Genomic DNA, 26,537 nt, shown 5'->3' with positions numbered 1-26,537 from the left:
TCCAGCAACACTTCATTTAGACAGGCTTTATGTGGAGAATGGCCAATGTCAGCTTTTTGTTACTGTCTTTTCCCTGGTCGGTGATGCTGATCATTGGGACAAACGCATGGGGGACATTCTCAGTGGAGAAAAATGGAAGTGAAGTATACAAATAATGATCCCTGAATTTGTGAAGAAATTTGTCCTTTACAGCAAACAGTGATTTTGGTTAAATATGTAAAGGACTTGCCCTAATTCTATCCTCACACTTCCAATAGTGCTTGCATTCCTACGTGAAAAAAATTAATAATTTTAGCTGTGATCCAAAAACGTATTCATCTGAAATAAATGCCGGGTTAAACACCATATGGTGTACCGCAGCTTTAGCCCCTTATTATTGATAATCTATCACTTGTGTGTCACTACACTGTTGCCCCACTGTGTTGTGAAAAAGGAGCTTTTCCTTCATACAGAAATGAAGTAGAGATGCAAGCAGAGATAAACATCTGATGAAGATCTGACCTTGCTGTGCCAAACAAAGTGTTTTGAATAAAGTTTTATTTTCAGCAAAAGTTTTTGATGCCCTTTGGTGTTTTTTTGAGCGAATATTAAAATGTTTACTTATAATATTCTTTTACACTTTTGTTATGAAGATTGTGTTTAATTTATAAACATGCCTTTTTTAGGTCGGTTGTATATTAAAGTGCATTTTTCATTTTTTAATTGATTGTTGGATTAGAGAAAAATTCCATTTATTTTTTGAAATAGTCTGTTGAGTCTTAATAGATTGAGACCGAGTAGTGGTGAAGCATTGCTTATGGTCCAGTATTACTGCATGACCAATGGACCTGACAAAGAGTGGTGACAAAGGGGCAGTAAAACAGTTATTGTGCAAATCTTCTCCTTCTGACCAAACTGATGGACTTGTGTGGAAGATCAGGAACAGTAAAACAAGTCTACCTGACCATACAAATGGACTTGTATGGAGAAACACGCAAAGTAAAACCGAGTCAGAAAATTTCTGTGCCAGACTTGTGTGAGGAAGAAAAGATATTGCACAATTACTGTGGAAAATTGTTGCCTGACCAGATTACTAGCCTTGTGTAGAGAGGGTGGAAGAAATGCACTTTGACTATACTATACTACATGACTATGCAGACTTACCACACTGATGGATGATTGTGTTGAGAAAAGAGAGCAGTAAATAAAAAAAAAAAAATTTGATCACTGTACAGAATTGCTGCCCAAAGAGAAGAGAGTAAAGCATAATAACTGAAGAACTACTGCCTAGAGCAGAAAAGTTAGAGCTTTCTCCATTTTTATTTATTTGTGTGTTTTCTATCTCTTTGGCGAGATATTCCTTACTTCCTGTGCTGACAAGAATTTTTTGCATAGGTAATGCTGTGCCTTGTCTTTGTAATGGCTCCCTCGTTTCTTGTCCTGGTGACTGTGAGGGGAAATATCTTGCTAGTGAGTTCACAACCTTCACATAACCTTTTGGAGTACTCTTTCCCACATTTATGCATTATTGCTAGCAAATCTAATTTTATACACAAGATAATGGTAAGACAGTGCTTGTGTACAACAGGAAAATATAGCATAGCAAGTATGTCATATCCAAGCACAATTCAGAGTTTATACACATTCTGTTGACGTTCCATCTTCCCCAGCCTTTCTTCAATTTATTCCTCCTCCTATTCTTCACAGCATCATAATCTGCTCTTTCTCTGCATATAATGTGAGCATTGATCAAGTTACAATACAAACAGAAACTGTCCCTGCAGCTGATAATATAAATTCTCCTTTTAGGTTAGGTGCAAGGCATTTTCATGAAGCATAGATAAATGTGTTGCAAAAAAAAAAGGTTTGATGACTTGTTTCTGTACACATGATGAGTATGCCTCACACCTTGTCATTGGTGCAGATGGCACCTGGAAAATTCTCATCTATGTCTGGTGTCCAGTTGAAATAAAGACAAAAATAGGAACAGAAGTTTGTCTTGTTTGTAAATCTTACCATATGCAAACCTTTGAAGGATGAAAGGACTATATACCTGCAGAAGTCTCCTAGTCTCTGGAAAAAGGCTACATACACGTCAGATGACTGTTGTCCAATGTCTTTTATGGATTCCTCCTGGTGGAGTGACAAACTATCCTAATACAAATGTAGGGGAGAGCGCAGCGGGGGTGCTGCTTCATCATTCTCCCAGCTCCTATCTCCATAGAGCAGCACGCCACTGTATGTAAAATTATTGAACGTGTGTACGCAGCCTTAGAGAACAGCCCAGCATTCCAACCTATCTCCCCTAAACACATTTCTGTAATCCCATTACTATGATGCGGTTCCATGCGAGGATCGGGGGCCCATTCACACATATGCAGTGCCTAGGCCCAAATGGGCTGGCCAGTTCACTACCACCACAGCAGTTCCAAAATTGGACTGGCAATATTTTCACTATCGCACAGCAATGCAAAGGTGTGAATGGCGACACATTGCAAATTGCAGTATGTTGATTTTTTTTTTTTTTTTTTTTTTACCCAAGCTTTAGGGTAAAAGCTTTAGCTTTACCCAATTTAACTTCTATTTAGGTGCTAAAAAAGTGGGAATTGCTCTATAAAAAAAAAAAAGAATCTGTTTTAGGTTTCCCATAGACAGAAGCTTTTAGACTGGCAGTGCCTGTATAAATAAAGAAGCCACTTTTAGTGCAATGACCAGTATCTCTTTTATCTCATGTCACTATGTCAAAAAGACAACTCGTCAAAGCAAAGGCATTAAAACCTTTTTATAAACTATTTAAAGTTTATGCTTTTAGCTTACCTCCTCTTTAATACATACATGTAAGAAAATCATTCTTGACCTATCTGTCTTTAGAAACTTTCAATCTGTTTTTATGTCCTTTCATCTTTAATTTCCTGGAGAGAAGGCTCTACAGTATTCTGACCTACTTTCTGTCTGCAGAATTGCCTATTTGACCCTGTATATTCTCATATCTGCTAGTAGAGTCTACTGAAGCTGATTTTTTTGCACAAACCTGTTTATTGTTTAGTGCCACTGGAAAGGTCATTACCACTTATTTATGGTCTAGGACTTCTCCGCTCCCTACCCTTAACCAATACTCTCATCTTCAAAATTCCAGTCCTTACATCTCTGGGTCTGACTTTTTCTTTTAGTACCACCTTATTTAAATGTGTTTATATTAGATTTTAATTCATAGTTCTTCTTTTACCTATATTTCAGCTCTACAATAACCTGTTTTACAAACAATATTATAAAAAAAAAAAAAAATGATTTCATAATGTCCATTCTTCAGCACAGCCACACTACCATTGCTTAAGCCTTTAAACAGAAAAATTGTTTAATACCCTGTCATTTTTTTCTTCATTTTAGTATGTATGTATATATAATGATTTATTTTCCTCAACTTTGTTCTTTATCTTGACGAATTGTCAAAAAGTGGCTGTGAATATGGTACTGGCACATTCTTTTTGAGTGCTTTAATTAAAGCTAATCTTCAGTCACAACTAACTTATCTTATTTGACTCCATTAGTTCCAAGTACTCTTTCTCCAAAATGAGAGTCCCTTAATCAAGAGTGTCATTTTTAGTGAACTCTTCATCAGTGGGAGCTGTACTTCCAGTCTGCCATGTAGTAAAACTTGTATCCATTCATAGGACAAGGGGAGCAGTATGTTATTGAAAGGGCCTAATAATACAAAGAGAGGCTTTTGTTTTAATTCTAATTAAATTAAAAACAGTTTTCACCAGTGTTTATGCCATGCATTTAAAAGACAAAATTTGATTGCTACAATTTAGCAAGTGGTTTTTGCAAATGTGACTTTATAGAGATGAATACATAATTAGAACTAATATGAAGGAAAAAAAGAGAAGATGCTGCATATTCAACTCCTACAGGCTAAGAAAATATTGTATTTGAACTTTAAATAAAGCCCAGTGCTTGATATACTGAGGAAAAGTGGAAATTGGTAACATTCACAGGTGCTTGTGTAAGCACTATATAGAAAACTGCCATACTAAAGAATGATGGTTTTCATATACAGTAATCTAATATGTACAGTTTTTTTTTTTTGTTTTATTTTTAGGAATGGGCTGAAAATAATGGTACACGGTTTCAAATTGAAAATACAGTCTTAATCGGCTATTACAGTAAGTACAACTCAGTAAAAAAAACGGTGTTGCAGATATTATACAGCCAGACACTAATTAAAGTCAACTAGACTTATACAGAAAAAACTGTAGGAAACAAAGTGTCTTAACAAGTAGCAAAGAACAACTTGATTTGTTCCCATTCTCTTCTGACAAATTTTATTTCAATGAATGATTGTCAATCACAAATGTACACATCAGAACTCCTTAATATTAATAAATAATAATGATAAACACCAGTATGGTACTAAAATATAAATGTTTTTCATAACAGAAATCGTTGTTCCACCTGCCCAGTCTGTACAGGGCTGTGCACTGTGTTGACATATTCTTCCATTTCTGATAGTGTCACAAGCATGGAGTAATGGGCTGCCTGACACAGACTCCACGTCTGCTTTCTGCAAACAGGAATTGTTTAAATATCTTTGTATAGACTTCCTCTATTTTGTACTTTTCTTTATTTTCAGAAACGCACTGCTTAGAGAACCCCAGTCTAAGTACAACACTTCTTATTTAGGACATTTGTTAAGCTCTGGAGCTTTCTTCACCTTACTTGGATAAGGGCCCAATGTATCAATTTTGCTTTGACATCTTACAAACAAAGCACTAGTGGATTAACTCAAAGGGTGCAATGTGATTGTGTTGGCCAACAGTTTATGTTTTAGCAGTCTGTTATACTCTGAATAAATAGGAGCTTTGCTTAAACATTGCTGAAATATGTCATCATTAACATGTAGAGAACAAATGTACCCCTAAACCTCCATCTAGTCTATCTTAAACGTAATAGTTAAACAAGAATACCTCTGCTAAAATGCTTATGTTAAAAGAACTATGGATAAAGTTGCAGTGATTCTTAAAAGAAACCTGAAGTATTATTGTGTGTATTTCACACAGGATCAAACTCTAAACCTGTGTCCCTTTTTGTGTAGTTGCATAGCCTATAGTTAACTTCCAGTTCCCACAACAGCTTCACTGGCAAAGAGCTAAAAGTAAACAAATGAATTACCCTTTATATGGCTGCAGCAAAATGTACAAAATGGGAGCACAGAGCCTCCTGGGATACCAACGTCATGCATCCCTTGAGGTCTATGGCTGCTCTTCCTGTGCAGAAGGAACTTTTTTTTTTTTTTTTTTTTTTTTTTTTCTTGGGTTAAATATTTCAAGGACAAGCATGTGCAGTAAGTTTGGCTGGTGAATTTTTCCCCATTTACAGCAGGCTACATCACCCTATCCGGCACCTGCAAAGTTCGAGATTGGGTGATAAGACATAAAATATAGTAGATACTTTTATTTCACAGAAATCCAGAATTTGCTCCGGCCAGTCCCTTAACTTAAACTTAATCTTGGGTGTACAATCAGAGTAGCTCACAATGCTCCTATTGCTCTCTTAAAGTCAAGTTTGCAAAATGAGCTTGCAACATTGTTTTGTAATACATCCAGGTGGTTTTCAATTTAATGTAACTTTTTTTTTTTTTTTTAAACTTTAAAAAGTTTTCCTTAAGTTCTTGTTTTTTTTTCTTTTGTTTTGCTTATTCTCTGCTTAGCCAATTGATGTCTTTCATGTTTTTAAATGTCCCTAAAGTGGACCTAAACTCAAATTGTACTTTACATAAGAGGGTAGACAATACTTTAATATAAAGTAAAAATATTGTTCTTATTTTTTTTTTAACTGCAACAGTGCAATCGAAGTATCTGCCAAATTAAAGGTGTGATTTTTTTTTTTTTTCTTTTTCTTCTAGTTCAGCCCCCCTTTTAAGTGATCTGGTCTTCATTTGAATAAGTTGACCGTTTCTTTTTTTGAAGTAACATAAACCTCCCCCACCCACATGGGCACTTATTTATTAAGAAGGCAGAATAATGTGACAATATATAGGTTTTTCCCTTTTTAGAACAAAACAGCTCTTACTAGACAGGTCTTTTACTTCCAGGTATTGAGACAAAACATTAACTAGATCTTAAACTGTGTTTTACTGTGCCCTTTGCAGCAGAACAAGTTTTTATCATAATTTACCAATTATACAGATGTTACAACATGGCATGCAATTGCAATATTTGTTGCTTTATCAACCATGATAGTGTTCAGTACATGACATGTGACCTCCTTAATATGTTGACTTATCATGTTACTTGAGAGTGGAATTTGTTTAATTTTTCATACTGGTCTTTTGTATTTTACTTGCTTTACACGCTGGCATTATTTAATTCTCATCAACTGGGTGACTTTTCCTTTTCTGGGCAGTAAGACCTGCCAAGCAAATAATTGTGGGTTTTTTTGTTTTTGTACAAAAGCTGTACTTGTTTTGCAATTCCAATATCTTTAGGAGCAAAATAGGTGCGATTTGTCGTACAGTGTTATTTCAATTTTGATGACGATAATGCTTTGTTTGTAATCTGTTTGTATAGTAAAGCATAAAGGAATAGGAAAACTTGGGTCCACAATTTTATGTGAAATGCATGGATTAAATACTATACTATACTTAAATAAATACTTTTTTTGTATCTAATATTGAACTAACCCATGAAACTAACTCGGAATCCTTTCTCAGTAGCCATATTAGAACTTTCTGTAAAAGGATGCCTAGAATCCTTACTTTCTATTTCATACTTCTTCTTTACAAAATGTCACATTGGACCATGACTCATTTCTGGAAGTAGTTGGTAATAGAATATAAAAAACATGTGAATGACAAATTACACTGTGTATAAAGTGCACAGTGCCTTACTAACAAATATCAAGGTGAAGAAACTAAAAACTCAATTACACCAGCCTTACCAGGAATTAATATTTTTTTCTTTCCTTTGTCTAACTTTATAGTACTATTGTAAACACATTTACTTCTAAGAAATTAGCTGTTGCAAACCTTTAACCGACGACCTTGCAATTTAAAGTAGTACTAAATGTGTGGACCAAAGAAACTCTTTGAAACTTTTCCTTTTTTTGTCACCCAGTGCTACATGTTCATAGCAACGTTCAACTAGTTGATAGCCAGTGGTCTTGCAAACAAGGGCAGCTCCCTTCCACATCAGTAAAAAATCCCTGTAATTCACAATATATATATATATTTTTTTTTTAAATAGTGTTGAACCCAGAAATTTTAAGCTGGGTGGGAAGAAATTGTAAGCGGGTGGCAGCCCCTGTACTCTGACCTAACTCTTTAGTAACCATCCAAAACCAGCCAGAGTGGTTACTGAAAAGTTCTGTGTGGTGCGCCCGGTTAAAAAGGGCTGAGGGAGAACACTGATACATTCCAATTCTCTACAGCACCTACTCATCATGCCAGCCAGCAGTAGTAAGCAGCCCAGTTTAAAGATTGTGCTGGATACCAATCCAGGTGTAAGGTAGTTAACACAATTACAGAAAAGTCTGATTCCAGGCAGCACCACCACCAGTTAAACAACTTCGTACCTTGAAATCTCAGGGTCTGATGCTGCACTTCCCAGAATACTTGCAACATTTGATTACTGAGAGCATCCTGACCTGAGATGGAAAAATATAGTGAATATGTAACACAGCTTGCCTGGAACCCCTTGCAAAACTTCCTTGTATGCAAAGCATACAAGCAATAGAAAAAAAAAGGAAAGGATTTTTGCTTACACATAATTGAATAGTTGAAGGCAGCAGATCTTCACTTCATATTGTACACTTTGTTTCCTGTTGTTTGTATGGATGCTGTATTGATTCTTTGGTGTTGGACCATCCACACATTCCTCGATATTATCTTCTGCTGTGGCAATATTAATATTGCCTTGGACCTAGCTTTGTTTGCATGTGAAAAAAAGGTACTTTAATTTTTTTTCTTGATTTCCACCGAGTGCTCTTGTCCCAGCTTATGACTGGAATTTCATTAGGAACAATGACAATTTATTAGCCCCCTTGTGTTTTTTGTTTTTTTTTGTTTTTTTTTTCCCCCAGTGAATACCGTTGATCATCAGGGGTGTGACACTTCCCAGGCAGTATATTCTGACATACCAGAATACTCTTAATGAATGAAATACAGTAACAAAAAATGTCCTTGCTTTACAGCAGTGTGTAATTGTAGTGGAAAACAATAGTTATACCCACATCCCTTCAAAGTGTTCCTTGGCATTATGTCAAATGTGCCAGAAAATCTTTTTGTCCTGATAGAAAAGACCATATTCATGATAAAAGTATAACTCTATTGAAAAGCATGCTTTTGAAATCCTTTTTTTTTCTTTTATTACAATAAAGTAACCTGTAAATTATAAACAAACAGAAAAATTCAAAGTCATCTTCCTTAGGTTTTATGTAGAAAATTGCATGTAATTCACAATAATTTATGTTCTTAGTCCCTCAATATGTTTAAACCGGATAGGTCTCGGTGCAGTACAAATTATCTATTGTCCTGGGTATATTGGTTTTGTGTAACTTGTATCTTTGTACAGATTTACTCTACAATTGCTGTGTCTATTAATGCCTGTGGTGTGCTAAGATATTCAAATACATAACCACTGTAGGAATGAGACAAAATTTTGTCCAAATATAATCTGGAATCATTATGTAGATGCTGTAAGAAATGTATGATTTTGTGTTTTGCAAACCTTATTTTCGTTAAAATGCTTTTAAAAATATTATAAAATAACCAGTGTATCAGATAACATACTTAACCTATTGGGTATAAAATGTTTTTGCTGTCGTGTTTTTTTTTTTTTTTTTTTTTTTATAGGTAATTTAAAATTGTCAGTCTAAAATTGAGAAATTGTTGTTGTGTTATTTATTTATTTTTTCTTTACCTGCAAAAGCTTTCAGTGCATGAAACTACTCGATGGAATATCCGCTCTGCATTTTTATTTGTCGTAAGGAAGGAGTTGCACAGATGCTCAACAGAGAGTTAGAGTTTTATTAATTAAACAGGGAATCTGACATTCCCTGGAATTAATCAATTATTGCTCTCAACACATGGACCTGGAAGATTCCCATGGGGGAATGTCGGAGTCCCTGTTTTATAAACGGAGCCCAAAGTTTGGAGGCTCCCATATGAACCAATATGGCTGTAATGGTCTGTGTAAAGCCTATTTGTTAAAAGTTCAGATACAGAAAGGTATTGTTTAACCCCCCTAGTGGTATTTCCGAGTTTGACTTGAGGTGGATTTACCATGCAAAAAGCAGTAATCCCGAGTCACACTTGGGGTCGCTAAAGACATAAAAACCCTCTTACCTTTTCCTGTTGTCATCCCCGGGGGCCCGGCTTGTCCCTGCAGCTCCTCCAAACACGTCTTCTTTCTTCGATCTTCAGCCGGCGACTGCAGTGACGATCTCTGGGGTTTCCCAGTGACCTCGGTGCTGGCGGGAGGAGCGGCGGGAAATTCAAATAATTTTGTATTGGATTCAATACAAAATAGCTGTATCGAGTCCAAAACAATAAAATCTTTATATAATATATAACTACATTATATATAATACATGCTACTGTACAGGTATATTACAAGTTTCACTTTTTTTTAAATTTAAAAACTATAAAATATTGGACATATTTCAGTGAGTTATGCATACGAATTCTAGCCTACAATGTAAAAAAAATTTCCATGCAAAAAAAGTGATGCTTTCTGTGTGGAGATACGGAGAGAATTAGAACCCTAGGGGGGTAAATAGATAATATGGAATACTTGGCTCAGTATTATTCAGTATGTATGGGAGAGTTTTAACAGCCGGAATGTAAACCCATCCAGTACTGTAGTAATATACTGGCTAAATGTGGGATGAAGGACCTTCTCTCAAATATTCTACTTTGTTTTATTCTAATGAACGCTCAACATGATTTCGAAAAAGTTACCTGAATCTGGAAATCCCCTTTAGGCTGGGTCTACATGGACAGTTTTAAAAATGCATGTAAACATTCCTAACACGTTTTTAAGGACTTTTACTAGCGTAATCTGGTGAAATCAATGCATGTTTTTACCCGCTTTATCCCTGGTGTAGATTAGCCCATTGGAATGCATGGGAATCCCAATAATGGCCTTTTAAAGCCTCCAGATAAACGCTGGGGAAACAATCCGTGTAGACTAAGCCTCAAAGCAGTACACAAGGTACCCCCAACAATGTTTTTTTTCTTTTTAATAGGCCATATCTGTTCAGACATCCATGGTCACCTTCTCTTTCCTGGACCAAGGTCTTGGACTGTGAATGATGGGCCTGAGTTACCTCATTGCAGTCTTTGACCAGCCAGGTATTAAGGTGAAGAAAAAGACTTTTAACTGGATTCAACCTCTTTGCTGACAATTTGTCTTATAGGAGGAACAAAAAAAAAACCCTGCTGCTTGGGACTAATCGATGTTTAGATATTCTCATTTGCAAGAAAATAAAAAAAGTCAAATTTTGTATGCACCTTTACTTCATGCTTAATGTTATTTCTTTATCCCTTTGATTAATTTACTTTATGTGTGCATCTTCTCCAATATTCCATTATTCCATTTTTTTTTTCCATTCCAATATTCCATTCCTTAAAAAAAAATGATGCACAGAGCTGGACCATGTTGATCCGTCTTGACAGTGGATTTATACAGTTGGTGTTATGAAGCCATCACGAATTTGATCTTCCATTTTTTATATTGCAGAATTGTGGCCATATTTGCAGCTTCTAGTTGCTTGTTGCTGGTAAACGTGCTCTTAGTATTTCCTTGCTTTAAATTTCATTTGCTTTAAATTGTATAGAGCACGATACTATTACCCCAGCCTAGGAAGAATCTTTTGTTCAACTTTTAAATTTTATTTATCTAATTAGCAACTTAGATTATGAATTTTCAGGATCTTAATGTAAAATGTCTAAATCTTGATGAGATTTACTAATTTTATTTAATTTTATTCAGCAAAAATAGACTTGGCTTTGCTATATTATGTATTAGACTTTGGAACTTTGGAAACTTTGGAAGAACCTGCCTACTCAAGTATGGGTTGAATATTCTGTTTAGTTAGGCTGGTATATATGGGTTACACAAGTGATTACATTTCTGGCAGTAAATTGATATTCCTGTGCCAGTGAATTGACTGACCACAAAAAGCTTGAATATTGTTACATGTTTGGAAATGATTTGTGCAGGCTTAAAACTCAAACTTGCCTTTAAAGCTGAACGCTGGCTGATATAAAAGACACAAATTAATATAGCTCTATATTCATTATTACTTTAATTAATGTATTTAAATGCAAGTATCCGAATTTGAGCTGGTGTTAGCCTTTTGAATTTCCTAGTACAGAAGGAAAAAGAAAGCATCATAAGGATGCACTTTAGTAGTACTTCAGTGCTTGTGTGCTAACAAGGGACAGACAAGCTGATAGGAGGGAAGAGCAAAGCTTATCAGTGTGCTGCTTGTGCTCCATGGGTTGTCACAGGCGGAGAGCATGGAAAACACCTGACATTGTAAACTGCAGCAGAGGAAATTCAGATATCTTGCCCTGTAAAGCCTTTAAAAACTAAAAGCCAAGTTAACAAAATACAGAAACCTTTTTGGCAAGGTTAAGCTTTTTTTTTGTCCTTTTTTTTTTTCTTTGGATGAAAGTGATTTGCTTTCAACTTTAGCTTTAAGGATAGTCACTATTATCAATTTTTCTAAGCTATAATAATGATAATTTCCTATAACAATCATTATTTGCAGCAAACAAAGCTAAAAATACCAGCCAGTTTGATGAAAATGATGATTATTACAGCAAATAACATTGGTAAATGGAACCTTTTGGTGAATTAAAGACTCAAGTACAAGGCATGTTTTCCCATTATTTATACTCATTATTATATGGTGAGCCCTTTTACATTTATGTTTGTAGCGGATGTTTTCCCAGTATGTTTGTGTCTAACAGATATCTCGTCTTTTCATTGGTTTGTCAATTATTACAATTACCTTAAAAAAATAAAAAATAAAAAAAATCATGCATACCATATTTAAAAGATTCTTAAATTGAAAAACTGCTGCTAAGAATTGATAGATGTTATTGGATCACTAGGATGGTCTTTTGACTTATTCCTAACCTGTGCTTCATCATCACCCTTGAGTCTAGCATGCAATAACCTACTTGCCAGTGTTTGGCTGTGGGCTTGTTGTTTGATTGCACCCAGTTGGGAGAAAAAGACTAGCGCATGGGGTTTATTGATCCAAAGGGAAGCAAAATAAGGAGTAAAGGTAAAATAAATTGTTTAGTCTTGAGTAAATGGCAGAACCCACCTGCAGTAGAAGGCAATCATGAAGGCAATTCCTTTTACTCCTATATGAAGTTTAGTTTCTAAATGTTTCTTTCCAGCCTTTAAGGTCAAATGTCGAATCTTTACAACTTTTAATTTGAAATGTAATTTTCCTCAGTGGAGATGGGTTTGTGATTTCAGCAGACACAAATATTTGTGTCTTAGAAAATGATTCGTTATATAACAGTTTGGTGATAAGTTCTTCTGGTCCTAATTAACCAAATTAGTTTTGTACAGTTCATTTTTCTGCATCTGGTAAAATGTATGTTTTTAGTTTTGTATTTTCAAAACACAATATGAGTCAATATAAACTGGTAATGACACTCCAATGTGTTATTTAGGAATATTTTATCTGCATAAATATGGAAATTATATCCCCTGTCAATGCATATAGATATTCAGTTAAAGAAGGTTCATGCACAAATATTAGCTAGTCACTCAAACAGTTTAATTAAGAAGCAAGGTAAGACAAAGTACACAGCAATATTGTCAGATATTTAAACACATGAACTTCAATCAATGATACATATATATATCACATGGACATAGTTATTAGTAGTAACCCCTGTAATAATCTAGTAACCACTTAGTACAAACTACATCAAGACAATATAAAAAAAAATAACATAGACATATACTGAACAATATAGGAATGTAATTCAGGAATGTGTTATAGCTACCTGTAAAGATGTTGAAGGGTACCCCAGGAGCTAGATTCCCTAAGAAGTCTCATCATTTGGACTCCTTGATTGGTTAGTGGGTGTGTTCGGTACGATGACCATCAGTTGGCACACACCCCACTAGATTGGGATTGGTTAATGTAGTTTGATGAACCTCCCAACTAAATTTAATATAAAAATCTCCAGCTGGAATCTATGTTTAGGGGTCTATAAATGTCCAGCTGGGTCATCACCCCAATCTCTCTGTTCACTTACGCCTTCATCTCCTGTTTCCTCAAGTGGATGGATTTATTGCCCTTTGAAGGCCATATTGGTGATCTGTTTGTTATGGGACAATAGGTCTTGTCTCCTGGCAGCTGTTGTATCACTTGTGTGTTACTCTGTGAAGTTCTGGACTTGGAGACCCCCTAGGAGGGCCATATATCCAGCCCGAGTAAAATAGGTTTCCTGTCTAATTACCACCTTCCTGCATTGCATTCCTGCATTATTTCCTGCTAGTTAGATACAGTCTAGTTACTAGGACGCACACATACTTATTCATACATCTATGAATAATAATTATATATATATATATATATATATATACCTCTATATACATATCTATTTACATATTCATAAACAATCTTGAGGTGCAACAAATGCACTCATAAGTAACTGCCACTGGATTTGCTCCACAGCCTTTTCAAATGAGTGGACTGCTCCAAGCATATTATTTCATGCTTTAAGGCAGGAACAATGCATTAACTCCTTCACATGTGTAAAGGGACCTTATGATTTTTTCAGTACAGGTTTTTTTTTAATTTAGTTATTATGCTGGCTTGATTGGTAAAAGAGGACAACAAAAAAAAATACTGCAATGCTACAAATTTGGACACCCCCAGACTATTTTACACAAGTTGGTAGGTGGCTTAATCAAAACTAATCAATAGTTATTTTGGTGGGGAGCTTTCGGTACATAAGTTTGTTTGTAGACTGTGTGCTAACCCATAATACCGAAAACCAGTACAATAAGGATAAGAGAGAGAAAAGCAGGGTTTTTTGCACAAAACAAAATCTTATATTGAATAAATCAGTTGATAGTTCATCAATTTACAGGTATTGATGATCAATTCCATTACATTTGTCATACAAAAACAAACAAATTAGTGATACAGTGATATATATCAAACAATTAACATAGTTTTAGGGTATGTAATGGTGTCCTTAGTTGTTCTTGTGTAGGTCACATAAACATAAGATGCATAATCAACAGACTTTTTGAAGTGGCCATATATGGCCCTAGACATAGTCCAACTCAACACATCATATACAAAAAAAAAATTAGGATGTCTTATATTCAAAACACTATGGTCGTGGTAATGGTTGCACCCGACGAGTTTCGTCTAGTTTGGCTTCTTCAGGGGTAATGGCTTAATTGTCTGTGTTTGGATATTGATGATATTGGTATCTCATGGAGTTAATGTAGATGGATATAGTAGTATCCTTAAAGACAATGCAATGTGTTGTGAGCTGGTGATCCTCTCCTCAGCATTCACAGTAGTACCATGGCAAATATTTATAGGAGGTTTATTTGCCTTATTAGACTTCAATCTTTGTAATCCAGATACGCCACTGGCAGATATGTAGATTCAGCAGGGAGAGAAGCACATGGTTCCTGTCTGTGTGGAAGAGCAGGTGGCTTAATCAGCCAAGACTAAAGCTGCGTACACACTTCCAATTTTTATCGTTGGAAATGAACGACGAACGACTGATTGGGCAAAAATCTTTCGTAAAAAAAGTAACCAACGACGCCGACGAACGAGGATAGTCGTTGGAAATGAACGACCGGACCGGCGGATCGGATTGGACGACGATCGTTGACCATCTATCGTGTGTACGGTCGTTCAGAGATCGTCCATGGTCTGAGCATGCGCGTTGAATGAACGTTCGCTCACTTCCTGTGGTGCACGTCACTTCCTGTATCGTTCAAACGATCGCATCTATCGTGTGTACAATATCTTTGAACGATCGTGTCGTTATCTGTAGGTACAGGATCGGTGCCAAACGATCGTTCGCAGATATCGTGCAGGATCGTTCGTCGTTCGTTTACCAACGATAAAAATTGGAAGTGTGTACGTAGCTTAACAATCATTTTGAGGGTTCAGTTTAAATTCTACTGTAAGACTTGAAATCGCTATCATGGAAACAGTGTTTTTGTTTTTTTTTTTTTTTTTTTTATTTCATGATGATTAAACATCAGTATTTTAATCACCTATATGATAAACAAGAGTATGAACTGTATAACATTTTTTTGTATTGGAATTTGGTTTTATTTGTTTCCTTCTTTTTTCACAGCATTATATTCAATGATTCTGTTCTGTGTGTTTTTGTGGATCCCCTTTGTCTATTTTTACTATGAAGAAAAAGATGAAGACGATCGAAGTAACTGCTCAGTAAGTGATTCCTTTTTTTTCTTTTTTTTTTTTTTTTAATATTTTCATTATTCATTACTATTTTTGCTTGAAATGCATGTACAGGTTCAACATGTGTGCACCGATCAATGTCAAGTAGCAATCCCTGGTAAAAGAAAACAATTTGGTAAATACCTGATGTATTCCAGCACTCAGCAGCAATGTTGGGGAAAAAATAAACCTTTTAAGTAATCCATTTCTGTTGCAGCACACACTCAGCATATCACAGACTCAGGAAGTTGGGGTACTTTTTCCTTCTTTCATGTGTCCACCATCTCTAACAGATTTATTCCAGAATCGGTACACTACCACTCAAACCAATGATGCGTACAAATTTCTACATCATAGGTGCTTGGGTCTTCTAGCGTCTTGCTTGATAACTCTCCTCCTTTATTTATAATACATCTTTGACATAACGAAAGGTGTTTGGTAAACATGCTGCTAGCGTTTGTTAGTGTTCTTAGTTGTTCAGCAGTCAGAGGAAGTCTTGTTGAGCATAGCGAGCTTACTTGCTGAGTACATTTATGTTTGTGTCAATCATTTGTGTCAGCAGCGATGCCAAAGACAGTGCATTACTTGAGCCACTCAACAGAATGCCATTATAGCATGCTGATTCAGCATAATCCTTGCGTAACAATCATGAGGGATGTTTGTGCTCACTATGCTTTGATGAGAATTGTCAGTTCTCTGTAGTTAACGCTTCAGCAATAATTTCTAAAATGTTAAATCATTATTGTGCAGCCGGTTAAGAGAAAAAAACATAAATGTTATATAGCTTGTTCTTTTAAAGTCGTTTTGTTTTCTGAGAAAAGAAATGTATCCTCATGAGATGAGTCATTACTTTGTAATTATGGTAAATCTTAGCATAGAATTGACTTGGCTGTTGAAGCAGAAATGAAGTCTGAAAATAAAAAAGTGCAAAGTTTCTTCTGCAACTTGCTGCTAGCAGTTTTTTTTCCCTAATGTGTTGCCTATTTTTCATATGCAGTGCAGTGTACTGTCAGGTGTCACAAACAATGAATGCGCAAGAGTAACATTGTTAAAGGCCACCCAACAGCTAAAGGGCAACATGGGAATTGGAAGAAGCAGTGAAGCAGACAGAAGCACTGGGGAATGTTTCAGCTCCAGCAAGTCTGGACCTTCCTAGGCTGTTAAAGCTGAACTAAACCCGCTATACTTACCTGTCCTCATTCCATCTCCTTCCTTCTCTCCCTCCTTAAGATCTTTGGCCATCTTGATTGCCTAGGCTGGAATGACATTACTGCCTGTGGTAAATGCAGTAATGGTAAATGCTGGAGAAGCCAGGATTTCTGGGTATCCAGACAACCAAAGCTGAGCACAGCTCAGCTTTTCTGATGGTTTCACAGAACAATCTGGCAGGCAGGAGGGATGTTTGAAGAAGGGATATTGCCTGCCTGTGCTTTTCTGCAATAATGACTTGCTCGGTTGATCATTTTTTAGTTCTGCTAAAGTGTGAAAGTATCATGTTTGTTGACCTATTCAGCATAGTTCACCCACATTTCGTTTTGAGGATTTTCCAGTTCCAGCAGGGTTTTTGGAAAAATCCTCTGCAAGTATGTGTTCCCATTCTAAGGCATATGCAATTTTATCCCAGAATTGCATATTGACCCATTGTTATCCAATTATAGTTTCACATGTCTTTAAACCAACCTGTCCCAGTAATTTAAAGTAGCCAAATTATTAACTATTCACATTTACAATATAGAGTTTACAGATGCTGAAAAAAGGATGATTAACAGCTTTAAATGGATAAAACATCTTTTTAAAGTAGCCAGTTAAGCATATCTGTAAAGTACAAAATAAAATCCGATATCTATGTGTAAATGTGTATTTAATAATGAATTGTTGGAAACCTGCCAGTCTGGCACCCCTGCTGTTAATAGTTTATGTAAGCCTATATTTGAACTTTTCCAAATATGGGCAGCTGAACATCAGCTACAGAAACAAACTGGATGAAAAAAAATAGTAAGTTATTTTCAGAAGTGATTGTTGTAGGAATTATTATGGTAAGCTTCAGACAAAGCAACTAAATCTTAAAGTATGCCATTGTAACACAAAAAATAAATGACTATTCCCTTAAAAACATTGTTTCCCATGACAGGCTCTCTGTCTCATTAACATTCAAGTGCATGCTAGGATCATTGCTCCCTAAATAGTACAGGTTCTGTATTTTTGTGCGTTGACAAGAACTATTTGTTGTGTAGTAAACAAGGAGGGATTGTCTTTATGAATATTTTGTTCTAGGACTAGCCTGTTACTATAGTAATTTGTGGTTTATGTTTCTTGAGAGCACTGTAGGCATATTGAGATTTTATTTTTTGTCCTAAAGCTTTTAGAGGATTGTTGTTTAAATGTGTGAATCATAGGAAAGATTTAGCTACCTTCAAAAATACTTAAATGACAAAATATGTTTATTAATACCTATCTAGTGGAAATGGAGTAGTCCATTTTATGTTGAGTTTTCTGACACAGGCTTAGTAGTAATGGAGATGAGTACGAAAACTTCTACCATAGGAGCACTGAAGTTATTGCTGCTGGTGACACACAGATAACAAACCATTGATAGTTATAAATGTACAGCCAAATGAAAAACTTTGTATACCCCAAGGAAATTTGCTTTTTGTATATAATTGAATAGGCAAACATAAAAATGTATTTATAAATGGAACCTAAAGTTGATGCACCATTGAAATTTGCCAGCTCTTTCACATAACTATGTTTCACAATTCCTGGATGCCGCCATATACATAGAGGCTGGGTTTGGGTTCAGGGAAGCCTTTGAGGTTAATGGGTGGCATAGGCCAAATGTAAAGACCAACTGAAGCTTTTCAGTATTCTTCTAGTCTAGTGGGTAGTTGTGGGGGGCCCTTGATAGTGGAGTACTTGTGGAATGTTGTACAAAGGTAAAGATCACACTTCCTAATCTTGGCACTCCACTATCATTTTCTGACTGCTCTTGCTTACATTAGTATGCAATTGACAGAGAATTATATAGAATGGAATTTAACAGCAGTTTTACTTGCTCATCATGAAGATTTTAGCTTTAGTAATGATTTTCTTGTATTGGTTGCTGTTCCTGGATCTTATAGACATATTGGTCCCCTGTCCCGGCCTTACAAACCAGTGTTCTCTCTAGGTGCATCACCTGGCAATTTTCAGCAAACACCCGGGTATTTTTGGGTGGTTACTGAAAAGCTCGGTCACAATACACTGTCACTGGACAGTTGGGATATAATATAAAGACAATGAAAAAATGGGCATGTACTAAAGGGGAGGGCAAAACCATAAAAAAAAATATATGGGAGCAGTAGAAAGCTGACACAATCATTGGGTTAACTGGATACCTATGGCAGAAACAACTGGGAAAGTTAAATTTGTCATGTGTTGCCCTGCCCACTTTTTGACTGCTACAGCTTCTACCTACCCAGCTGAAAAAAAATTCAGGGGAAAAAGGGGGATGGTTATCCTTCTCTATAAGCAAAAACAAAGCAACCTATTTATGTAGGATGTTAGATTGACCCTCCATGTTTAATGTCCTAACTTTTACCTTGGAGCAAACCAAGGTTACCAAATGTTAATGGGAAACTTATCTAGTAAGGACTCCCTGAAGGATTTGCCACAGTAAAATTGAACCATGTGAATGATTCCTAAGGTAAAGCTAATTTGGACAGTCTGTAGCATTAAGCCATCAGAAGTCTTTAATGGCTGTGAGTGTGAATAGTATTTTCGGTTGCAGTGACCTACAGTCATATAAGTATAGGCATGCAAATCAAATATGCAATTTATCTGTTCTTTAACTGATCAATTGGTGTTTATACCTTCCTGGCAGTATTCCCGAGTGTGGCTCGGGGTGGATTTTCCATACCAAAAGCGGTAACCCCGAGCCACACTCTGGGTGTAATTTCCAGGGAGATTAAAACTCCTTCCTTGTTCCCACGTTACAGCGACATCTTCCAGTGATGTCCGCAGCATCCTCCTTTAGCTAGACAAAGCTCAACTGAACTCTGAACAATACGAGCCATGAAATGTAATACAGGCTACACGTTTTTGGTGAGAAAGAAACGCAATAATTTCATTTTCCAGTGCGCTTTGCTGTGTGGCTTCTTCAGGGGAATAAAATAATAAAAAAATAATAATAATTAGTAATAGAAAAGAAATTGGTAGAATGAATAGTAATGTGAAATTAAATAAATTATAAGACTTACTTTGTGGTGTTTAATGATGATCCAAGATTGTACAGGGTTTCAATTAAAGGTGCAGAGTTATACCGACCGCGAGTTAATATGCAGGAGCATGGAATCAGCTATTGTGCATGACATAATTTAATACAACCAAAGTGTACAGTATATATAAAAGTAATGCAAACCTAGTTTTTTGCTAGTGTAATTAATCAATCACTACGAGATGGGTGATTGGTTGTTATGTCGAAACAAATCTAATAGGTGTATACCAGAAATCGGAGTGTATACATGTCAGGAGGGGCTTGAAATCATATCAACATTTCTAAGGTCACGTAATCCAGCCGAAATTTTATCAACCTGTAATATCTTTATTTGGGTATATTCTTACCAGAAACATCTTCATGTTTAAAGATAACTATTACTTGCATCATGAGCACAAGGTATGCACCATACTGTGCAAACTTGTGACTGGGAACAGAATCTCCTCTTGGACCCTGATATGTGTAAATAACAACTATTTATTCTGACATGGTTAAGATACAGTTAGGTCCATAAATATTTGGACAGGGACAACTTTTATATAATTTTGGTTCTGTACATTACCACAACTAATTTTAAATTAAACAACTCAGATTGAACTGCAGACTTTCAGCTTTAATTCAGTGGTTCAACCAAAAGGTTGTGTTAAAAAAGGCTTTAGTTCCTCACTTTTTTATGCAATCACTTAATTTCAGAGGCTCAAAAGTAATTGGACAAACTAAAAAGCTCAAGATAAAATGTTCATTTTTAATACTTGGTTTAAAACCCTTTGCTGGCAATGACAGCCTGTAGTCTTGAACTCATGGACATAACCAGACGCTGGGTTTCCTCCTTTTTAATGCTTAATGCTCCTGGGTTGCTTTGGCTGTATGTTTTGGGTCATTGTCCATCTGTATTATGAAACGCCTCCCAAACAATATGTGACTGCATTCAGCTGGATTTGAGCAGACAGTATGTCTCTGAACACCTCAGAATTCATTCAGCTGCTTCTGTCCTGTGTCACATCATGGATAAACGCGGCAGCCGAAGGGAGCCACAACAAGGAGGCTGAAGAGCCGCATGCGGCTCCGGAGCCGCAGGTTGCAGACCCCTGGGTTAGAAGACTCACTTCTAAACCATTGGCATTCATCCGTCTCACAAATTCTCACGCCCTTCCTTTCGGTGTATGGAGTGCCAGCTCTATCTGCAACAAGTTAACCTCTATCCATAACCTTTACTAACTCTCTGAACTCCCTGGCTACTACTGAAACTTGGGTTTCACCCTTTGACTCTACCTCTTCTATAAACTTCAACTTCAAACTTCACTTAACACATTCCCCCAGACCTGGCAACTGGGCAGGTGGTTGTGTGGGTTTTATCCACCCCATTTGTACATACAGATTTCTTTCTACTTCATCCTCCCAGCTTCACCTCATTTAAGCACTTTTGATCAGTCTTTTCCACTCGCTTCCACCTTATTGTTGCTGTTGTCCTCTGACCCTCTGGCCTAATCTTCCTATTTATGGACAACGTTGCCTCCTTGCTCCCATGCATTTTTTCGAATTCCTTATCCACTGTCATCCTTGAAGACTTTAACGTTGCAATGAATGACCCTAACACACCTTCCTTGGCTAAACTGCTCTATTACTAACTTTTTGGGGTTAACATAGAACATAAGTGGTCCCACACACATTGTTTCACACACTGGATCTGGTCTTTTCCAAACTCTGTAACCTTACTCACCTTGAAACATCAGTAATTACCCTTTCTGACTACAACTTTCATTTTTCCTTTCATTCTAACCCCTGACGATGAAGCACACTAAACATCTACTGAAGAGTGCTCATTCAGCAGAATGCAAGTGGCAACATTTTTGTCTAAATAGAATCTTCTTTGATCACCGCACTCGCCTCATCCTCGACCTATGCTACCTCTTTTCCACAATTGACCAGCCAGGCAGCTAGCAATTTTAGAGGGAGGTCAACAATTGCTGCTTTTGTGCTTTGCTGCGTACAGCTTTCCTGTAAAATTTGTATCTAGGAAAATAGAATAAATAGCAAACTGCTTAGGTTAGTAAAACATTTTGAGCTGAATAATACAGGATCCTCTAGAGAAATATTAAATATTAAGGGAATTGAGAAATGCTAAAGATAAATTCAAGGCTTTCCGGAATGTAAAATGAGGCCAAGGCTGAAAAAAAATATCAGAGGTTTTTAAGCACAATACATGGTCAAAATCATTGTCTTTCAATTCAAAGGGATTTCGGAACCATATAACATTAAACTTCTTAACTTGCTCAACATAACTAAATATGTATTTAAACTACTATGCAAGCTGTTTGAACATTCTAGAGTACAACAGAGGATTTGTAAGACTTTAATAGAATAGGAAAGGGTTAAAATGCTGGTACAATACTACTATAGATTACCTGACTTTATTGATCATTGACATAGAACAGAAGGCAGCAGTAAAGTCAAAATTTCCAATTTCAATTTGTTTACTAAATATGACAGCCAGCTATGCAATGATTTCCAAAGGCAAAATGTAAAATTACAGTTTGTGATCTTGCAGTTTTTTTTTGTTTGCTTAAATTAAAACTTGCAGACAAGAATATTTGCAACTGGTTGTGTGTTTTTCTAAACCCAATATTTAATAATTCTAACTTTATTAAATGTTAGTAAGAAAAGCTCTACAAGCTCTCAGTAGACTCCAGAAATCCTGAGTAATTCATCTAATAATCTGACATCCTGAATGAAAAATCTTTTCTTCCACCCACTGGAAGCTACTAATCCAACCTCATATTGAATAATCCTCTCTATACCCCATTGTAATGTACATTACAAGAACATCCTTTCTCCTTCTTTAACTAACTTGCCTGTTTAACTAGGACCATGTGATCACCCCTTTAATAAAAGTCCCCTGAAGAAGCCAACCAACAAAAGCGTCAGGTACAGAGACTTGGTATCCATGCGTTGGACGTTGGTATCCATGCGTGACCACTGAAAAAGTTTGAAGTACAGTATTTAACAATACTCGAGTGACCACTATCATCATTTATATGAATATTTCTATAACTTTATGTACCATGGTTACTCTTTCTTTCTGAAGTAAATATATTTTAAATCGTATGCCAAAAAAACCTCTATGCCTTATATATTTATGTTTTGCTACACTGAATATCTGATGGTGAATGACCTCTTTACAAGTTAAGGGGGAGAGCACAGTAGGGTGCAGTTCACTTGTTCCCTCCCCCTATAGAATAGTAGGGTCGCTGTTGATTACTGTTCTAGCGACAAAAATTACACAGCAGAAGCCTTTTTGTTTGGTATTGTCATTTCATTTTTAGATGCGTTCTTATAAATGCTCGTTCTGTATATGACTGAAAGGTTATATTAGCTAACTAAATTTATTTATAGATGCGAGTGTGAGGAGCAGCACCAGTAGGTGGTAGTTATTTGTTCTATTCCTGTAATTAGTGTTTAGTAAAGGGCATCCAAAGCTCTTTGGTAAAATCATCACATACACAATTGAACCTAGATTATCAATGTTAACCAAGAATTTTTGAACATATCTTCAAAGCATCACCGTACCACATACTACTAAAACTGTTGGAATGTCATTAATATAATGCCATAGTTTTAGTCTTAACATAATTGCATGCTGCAGATTTCCAGTTTAAAGATGCTATAAACTTGTGTGAGTTTGGAATTTTGTTTTAAATATTTTATTTCTGCATTTTACAGCAAATAAACAGTGCTTTGAAGTATACGTTTGGATTCGTATTAGTGTGCGCTTGTCTCCTCTTAGTTGGGTAAGTAGTTTGCAGCAGACAGTAATGTGCAGTAACCAAATATTTATTGGCTTTTAACCAAACTTAGCAGAAGGCATTGCTTACACTGTCATCAAAGTTTTTTTTTTTTTTTTGATGATGCATTCCTTTAGTTGTCCTAAAAATTAGTCCTCATAAATACCTGATATCCTTTGCGGAGAACTGCATATCCCCAATGGATGTGTCTACAATTGCCCTATTCCGAATGTTCATCTGTAGCCATCCTATTATGTTCTTGTGTAAGTACGGAATCGTGCAGGATAAAAGTGGTTTAGTTTATTTTCTTGTTTTTGTTATTGTTTACTTTAGCACAATTGCCTTTTGCTTAAATAATGCTGGCATCTTACAAAAAATATCATTTATAAAACATCACTTTCATTCTGGATAAATTCACAAAGCCAAGGAGCATCTTACCTTAAAATTCTATCACATAAAGAAAAGAAGTTGTGCGTAAGACAAAACAAAAGGGAAAAGGAGAGCACCACAGTAGTAAGGCAATAATTGGTTAAAATCCAAAATAACATGAACAAAATTCACAACAATGAGGATGGATTGGGGGGAAAGAAGGGGAGGAAGGAAAGCAGGGAGCAGGGGTAGGAACTTTGCATTTATACATTAAACACAATACAATAGGATAAACGATAAAGTGACCTGAAAGTGCAAAACCTTGTACAGGCATGAGATCGGGTGACGTAACCCGCTGTAAAAGGGAAAAAATAAGGTGGTGATCTTACTGCGCTTCTATAAGATCAGCATCTCTTTCACCTCAGTGAAGGAAAATGCCCCTTCTGTGCATGCCCAGAAGGAGCTGCCAAAAGCCTTCCAGGATGTGTGACTTGTGTATCCCAGGAGCCGCGAAGATCAAGGGTTTTGCAGTGAAAATATTGAATAACATTATTTTTACTTTATATAAAAGGATTGTCTACCCTTTTATGTAAGTTAAAATTTCGAACTCAGGTCCGCTTTAAGTTTTGATTTGACAACCTTAAGAGGATAGTAGGGGGATGTATATGCCTTAGCCAGCGCATCACACAATTTCTGTTTGGGTTATGTGCAGTTAGTGGTAAGGAAAGTCATACACTGTTTTTAGATACCTGCATTGTAACATGGTAGACTTAAAGCACCATGCAATGGGGTGAGGGGACATGGTATAGGCAGTGCAGGCCTATTTCTAAAAAGTTAGTTCCTAAAGTTTTTCATATAGAAAAAATAAGGGAGGAGAAAGGTAGGGTATGGGTAAACAAGTGTTCTTGTCTTTGTTCCAATATGATGTGGTCTGGTATTATATTTTATTGTGTTTTGGTGATATAAAATGTTGTATCTGGTGACATCTGTTAATAGAGTAACTAAAGGGTGCCACAACAACTTTATACAAAAAAAAAAAAAAAATACTCTGAAATGAAGAATAGGATGAAATCATAGGGTAATACTTGGTTAGAAAAACCTGCATCTAGGAGTACTATTTAACAGAATTATATGTAGTATACAGTAAAGGCTGTGACATCCTAACCCCCGCTATATGAGTTTGTTGGATATTGCATTTAAAAAACTATGAGCAATAAAATGTATCAATAATCAAAACTTTTCTTCCTAGTTTTAAATAAAGTGAGAAATGCCTGACGTTCTGTTGGTTTTTACTGCTGTCTTTGGAGATTTTTGTTCTTTGTGAGACCTTTACCAAGGGACAGGCGGCTGATTCTATCCTTATCCTACTTATTCCTTATGTACTATAGATTTATATTTTTTATGCATATTTTATTATATATATATATATATATATGTGTGTATTATTTAAAGAATAGGATAAACTAATATTAGTGCATATGAACTGTAAGGTCCATAGTTCGTACGTTGAAACTGCATGAAACATACAATAGCTTTGGTTACTTACCATCCTGAGTAGAGAAACACAAATTTCTGACAAGTTAAAAAACACATCCCTGAGGAGCAGTGATATTATTCTCATACCCTGGTGTAGATATAGCATTTCCGATTAGTGTCAATATGAATGGCCCTATTAAGGCTATTACTGTCCCCTGGTCCTATATAGCTAACATTTTCCAATGACCACCAATTGCTGCTGTTCACATCATGTACTCTAGACCTGGGTATGGGTGTCCCGTAGACAGGATGTGAGGTATCCATAAACATAATGGCGGACACCCTTCGTAGCCACAGCTGCACAGGGGCCAGTGTAAGCTTCCAGAATAGAGAAATACACCATCTGACCGCGGACACGAGATGTGAAAGTATTGCTGGACTGTAGGCCTTCATAGGGATGATGTGGTGTAGGTGAAAGAAGGCAGGCCCCTGAGGAATCTTATACTCTGTAAAGTTTTGTGTAATTGCGCCCACCATACCCCAAAATTAGCTTGGGCCTGAGCACGCCCAGAAAATGTGAAGGAAGATGCCCTTTCCCTTATCACAACCCCAACAATGGACAGAAGGATATATTCTGTGTAGTAGAACATTATAAAAAATGTACTGCTGACTGTGAGAGAAATTTGTCAAAACACACAGTACATTGCAGAATGCTGCATATAAGGCTGTTCAGTCACAAACCAGTCAAGGCATCCATGTTTACACTTGACAAAAAGACCTGCAATGACGCGTGAGCATCGGAACTTATCCATGAAGCAGTGGAAGAGGGGTCCTGGTCTGATGAATCACTTTTAGATCATATGGATTGCTGTGTGCATGTCCATCGTTTACTTTGGCAGGAGGTGGTGGCAGGAGGTGGTAGCAGGATACACTGTGGGAAGAAAGTAGGCTGGTGGTGGCAGTGTAAAGTAAAGAATCTGCTGCTAACCTCTTGGTGCCACATACAGTCACCTACAATGGTCTTGTGGATGTTAAACCTCTATGGGAAAGACCTGTTTGTAGAAAATATATGTATAAACATTTTCATGTCGTATTGTGTTGAATTAAAATTATTTCTGGTAAGAAATTGTTGGCCATGACACTACATAAAGATGCAGGCTCTAACTTTAGAATTGATAACTTTTTTAGTTTTGATTGAATCTCTT

At 36.3% G+C, this 26,537-nt stretch overlaps 1 protein-coding gene across 2 annotated transcripts in view; it reads left to right on the top strand.

Moving 5' to 3' along the window:
* LMBRD1 (LMBR1 domain containing 1) overlaps window positions 1-26,537 on the top strand; it is a 95,890-nt gene that overhangs the window by 6,760 nt on the left and 62,593 nt on the right. For both annotated transcript variants that reach the window (XM_072408487.1, XM_072408486.1), the window contains exons 3-5: window positions 4,079-4,142; window positions 15,347-15,444; window positions 23,426-23,493. In XM_072408487.1, the coding sequence (XP_072264588.1) occupies window positions 4,079-4,142; window positions 15,347-15,444; window positions 23,426-23,493 (230 nt within the window). The remainder of the gene's footprint in view (window positions 1-4,078; window positions 4,143-15,346; window positions 15,445-23,425; window positions 23,494-26,537) is intronic.

The sequence above is a fragment of the Pyxicephalus adspersus genome, chromosome 4 (genome assembly GCF_032062135.1).
Source record: "Pyxicephalus adspersus chromosome 4, UCB_Pads_2.0, whole genome shotgun sequence".
Taxonomy (NCBI): Eukaryota; Metazoa; Chordata; class Amphibia; order Anura; family Pyxicephalidae; genus Pyxicephalus; species Pyxicephalus adspersus.
This window is presented reverse-complemented; position numbering and strand designations above follow the sequence as displayed.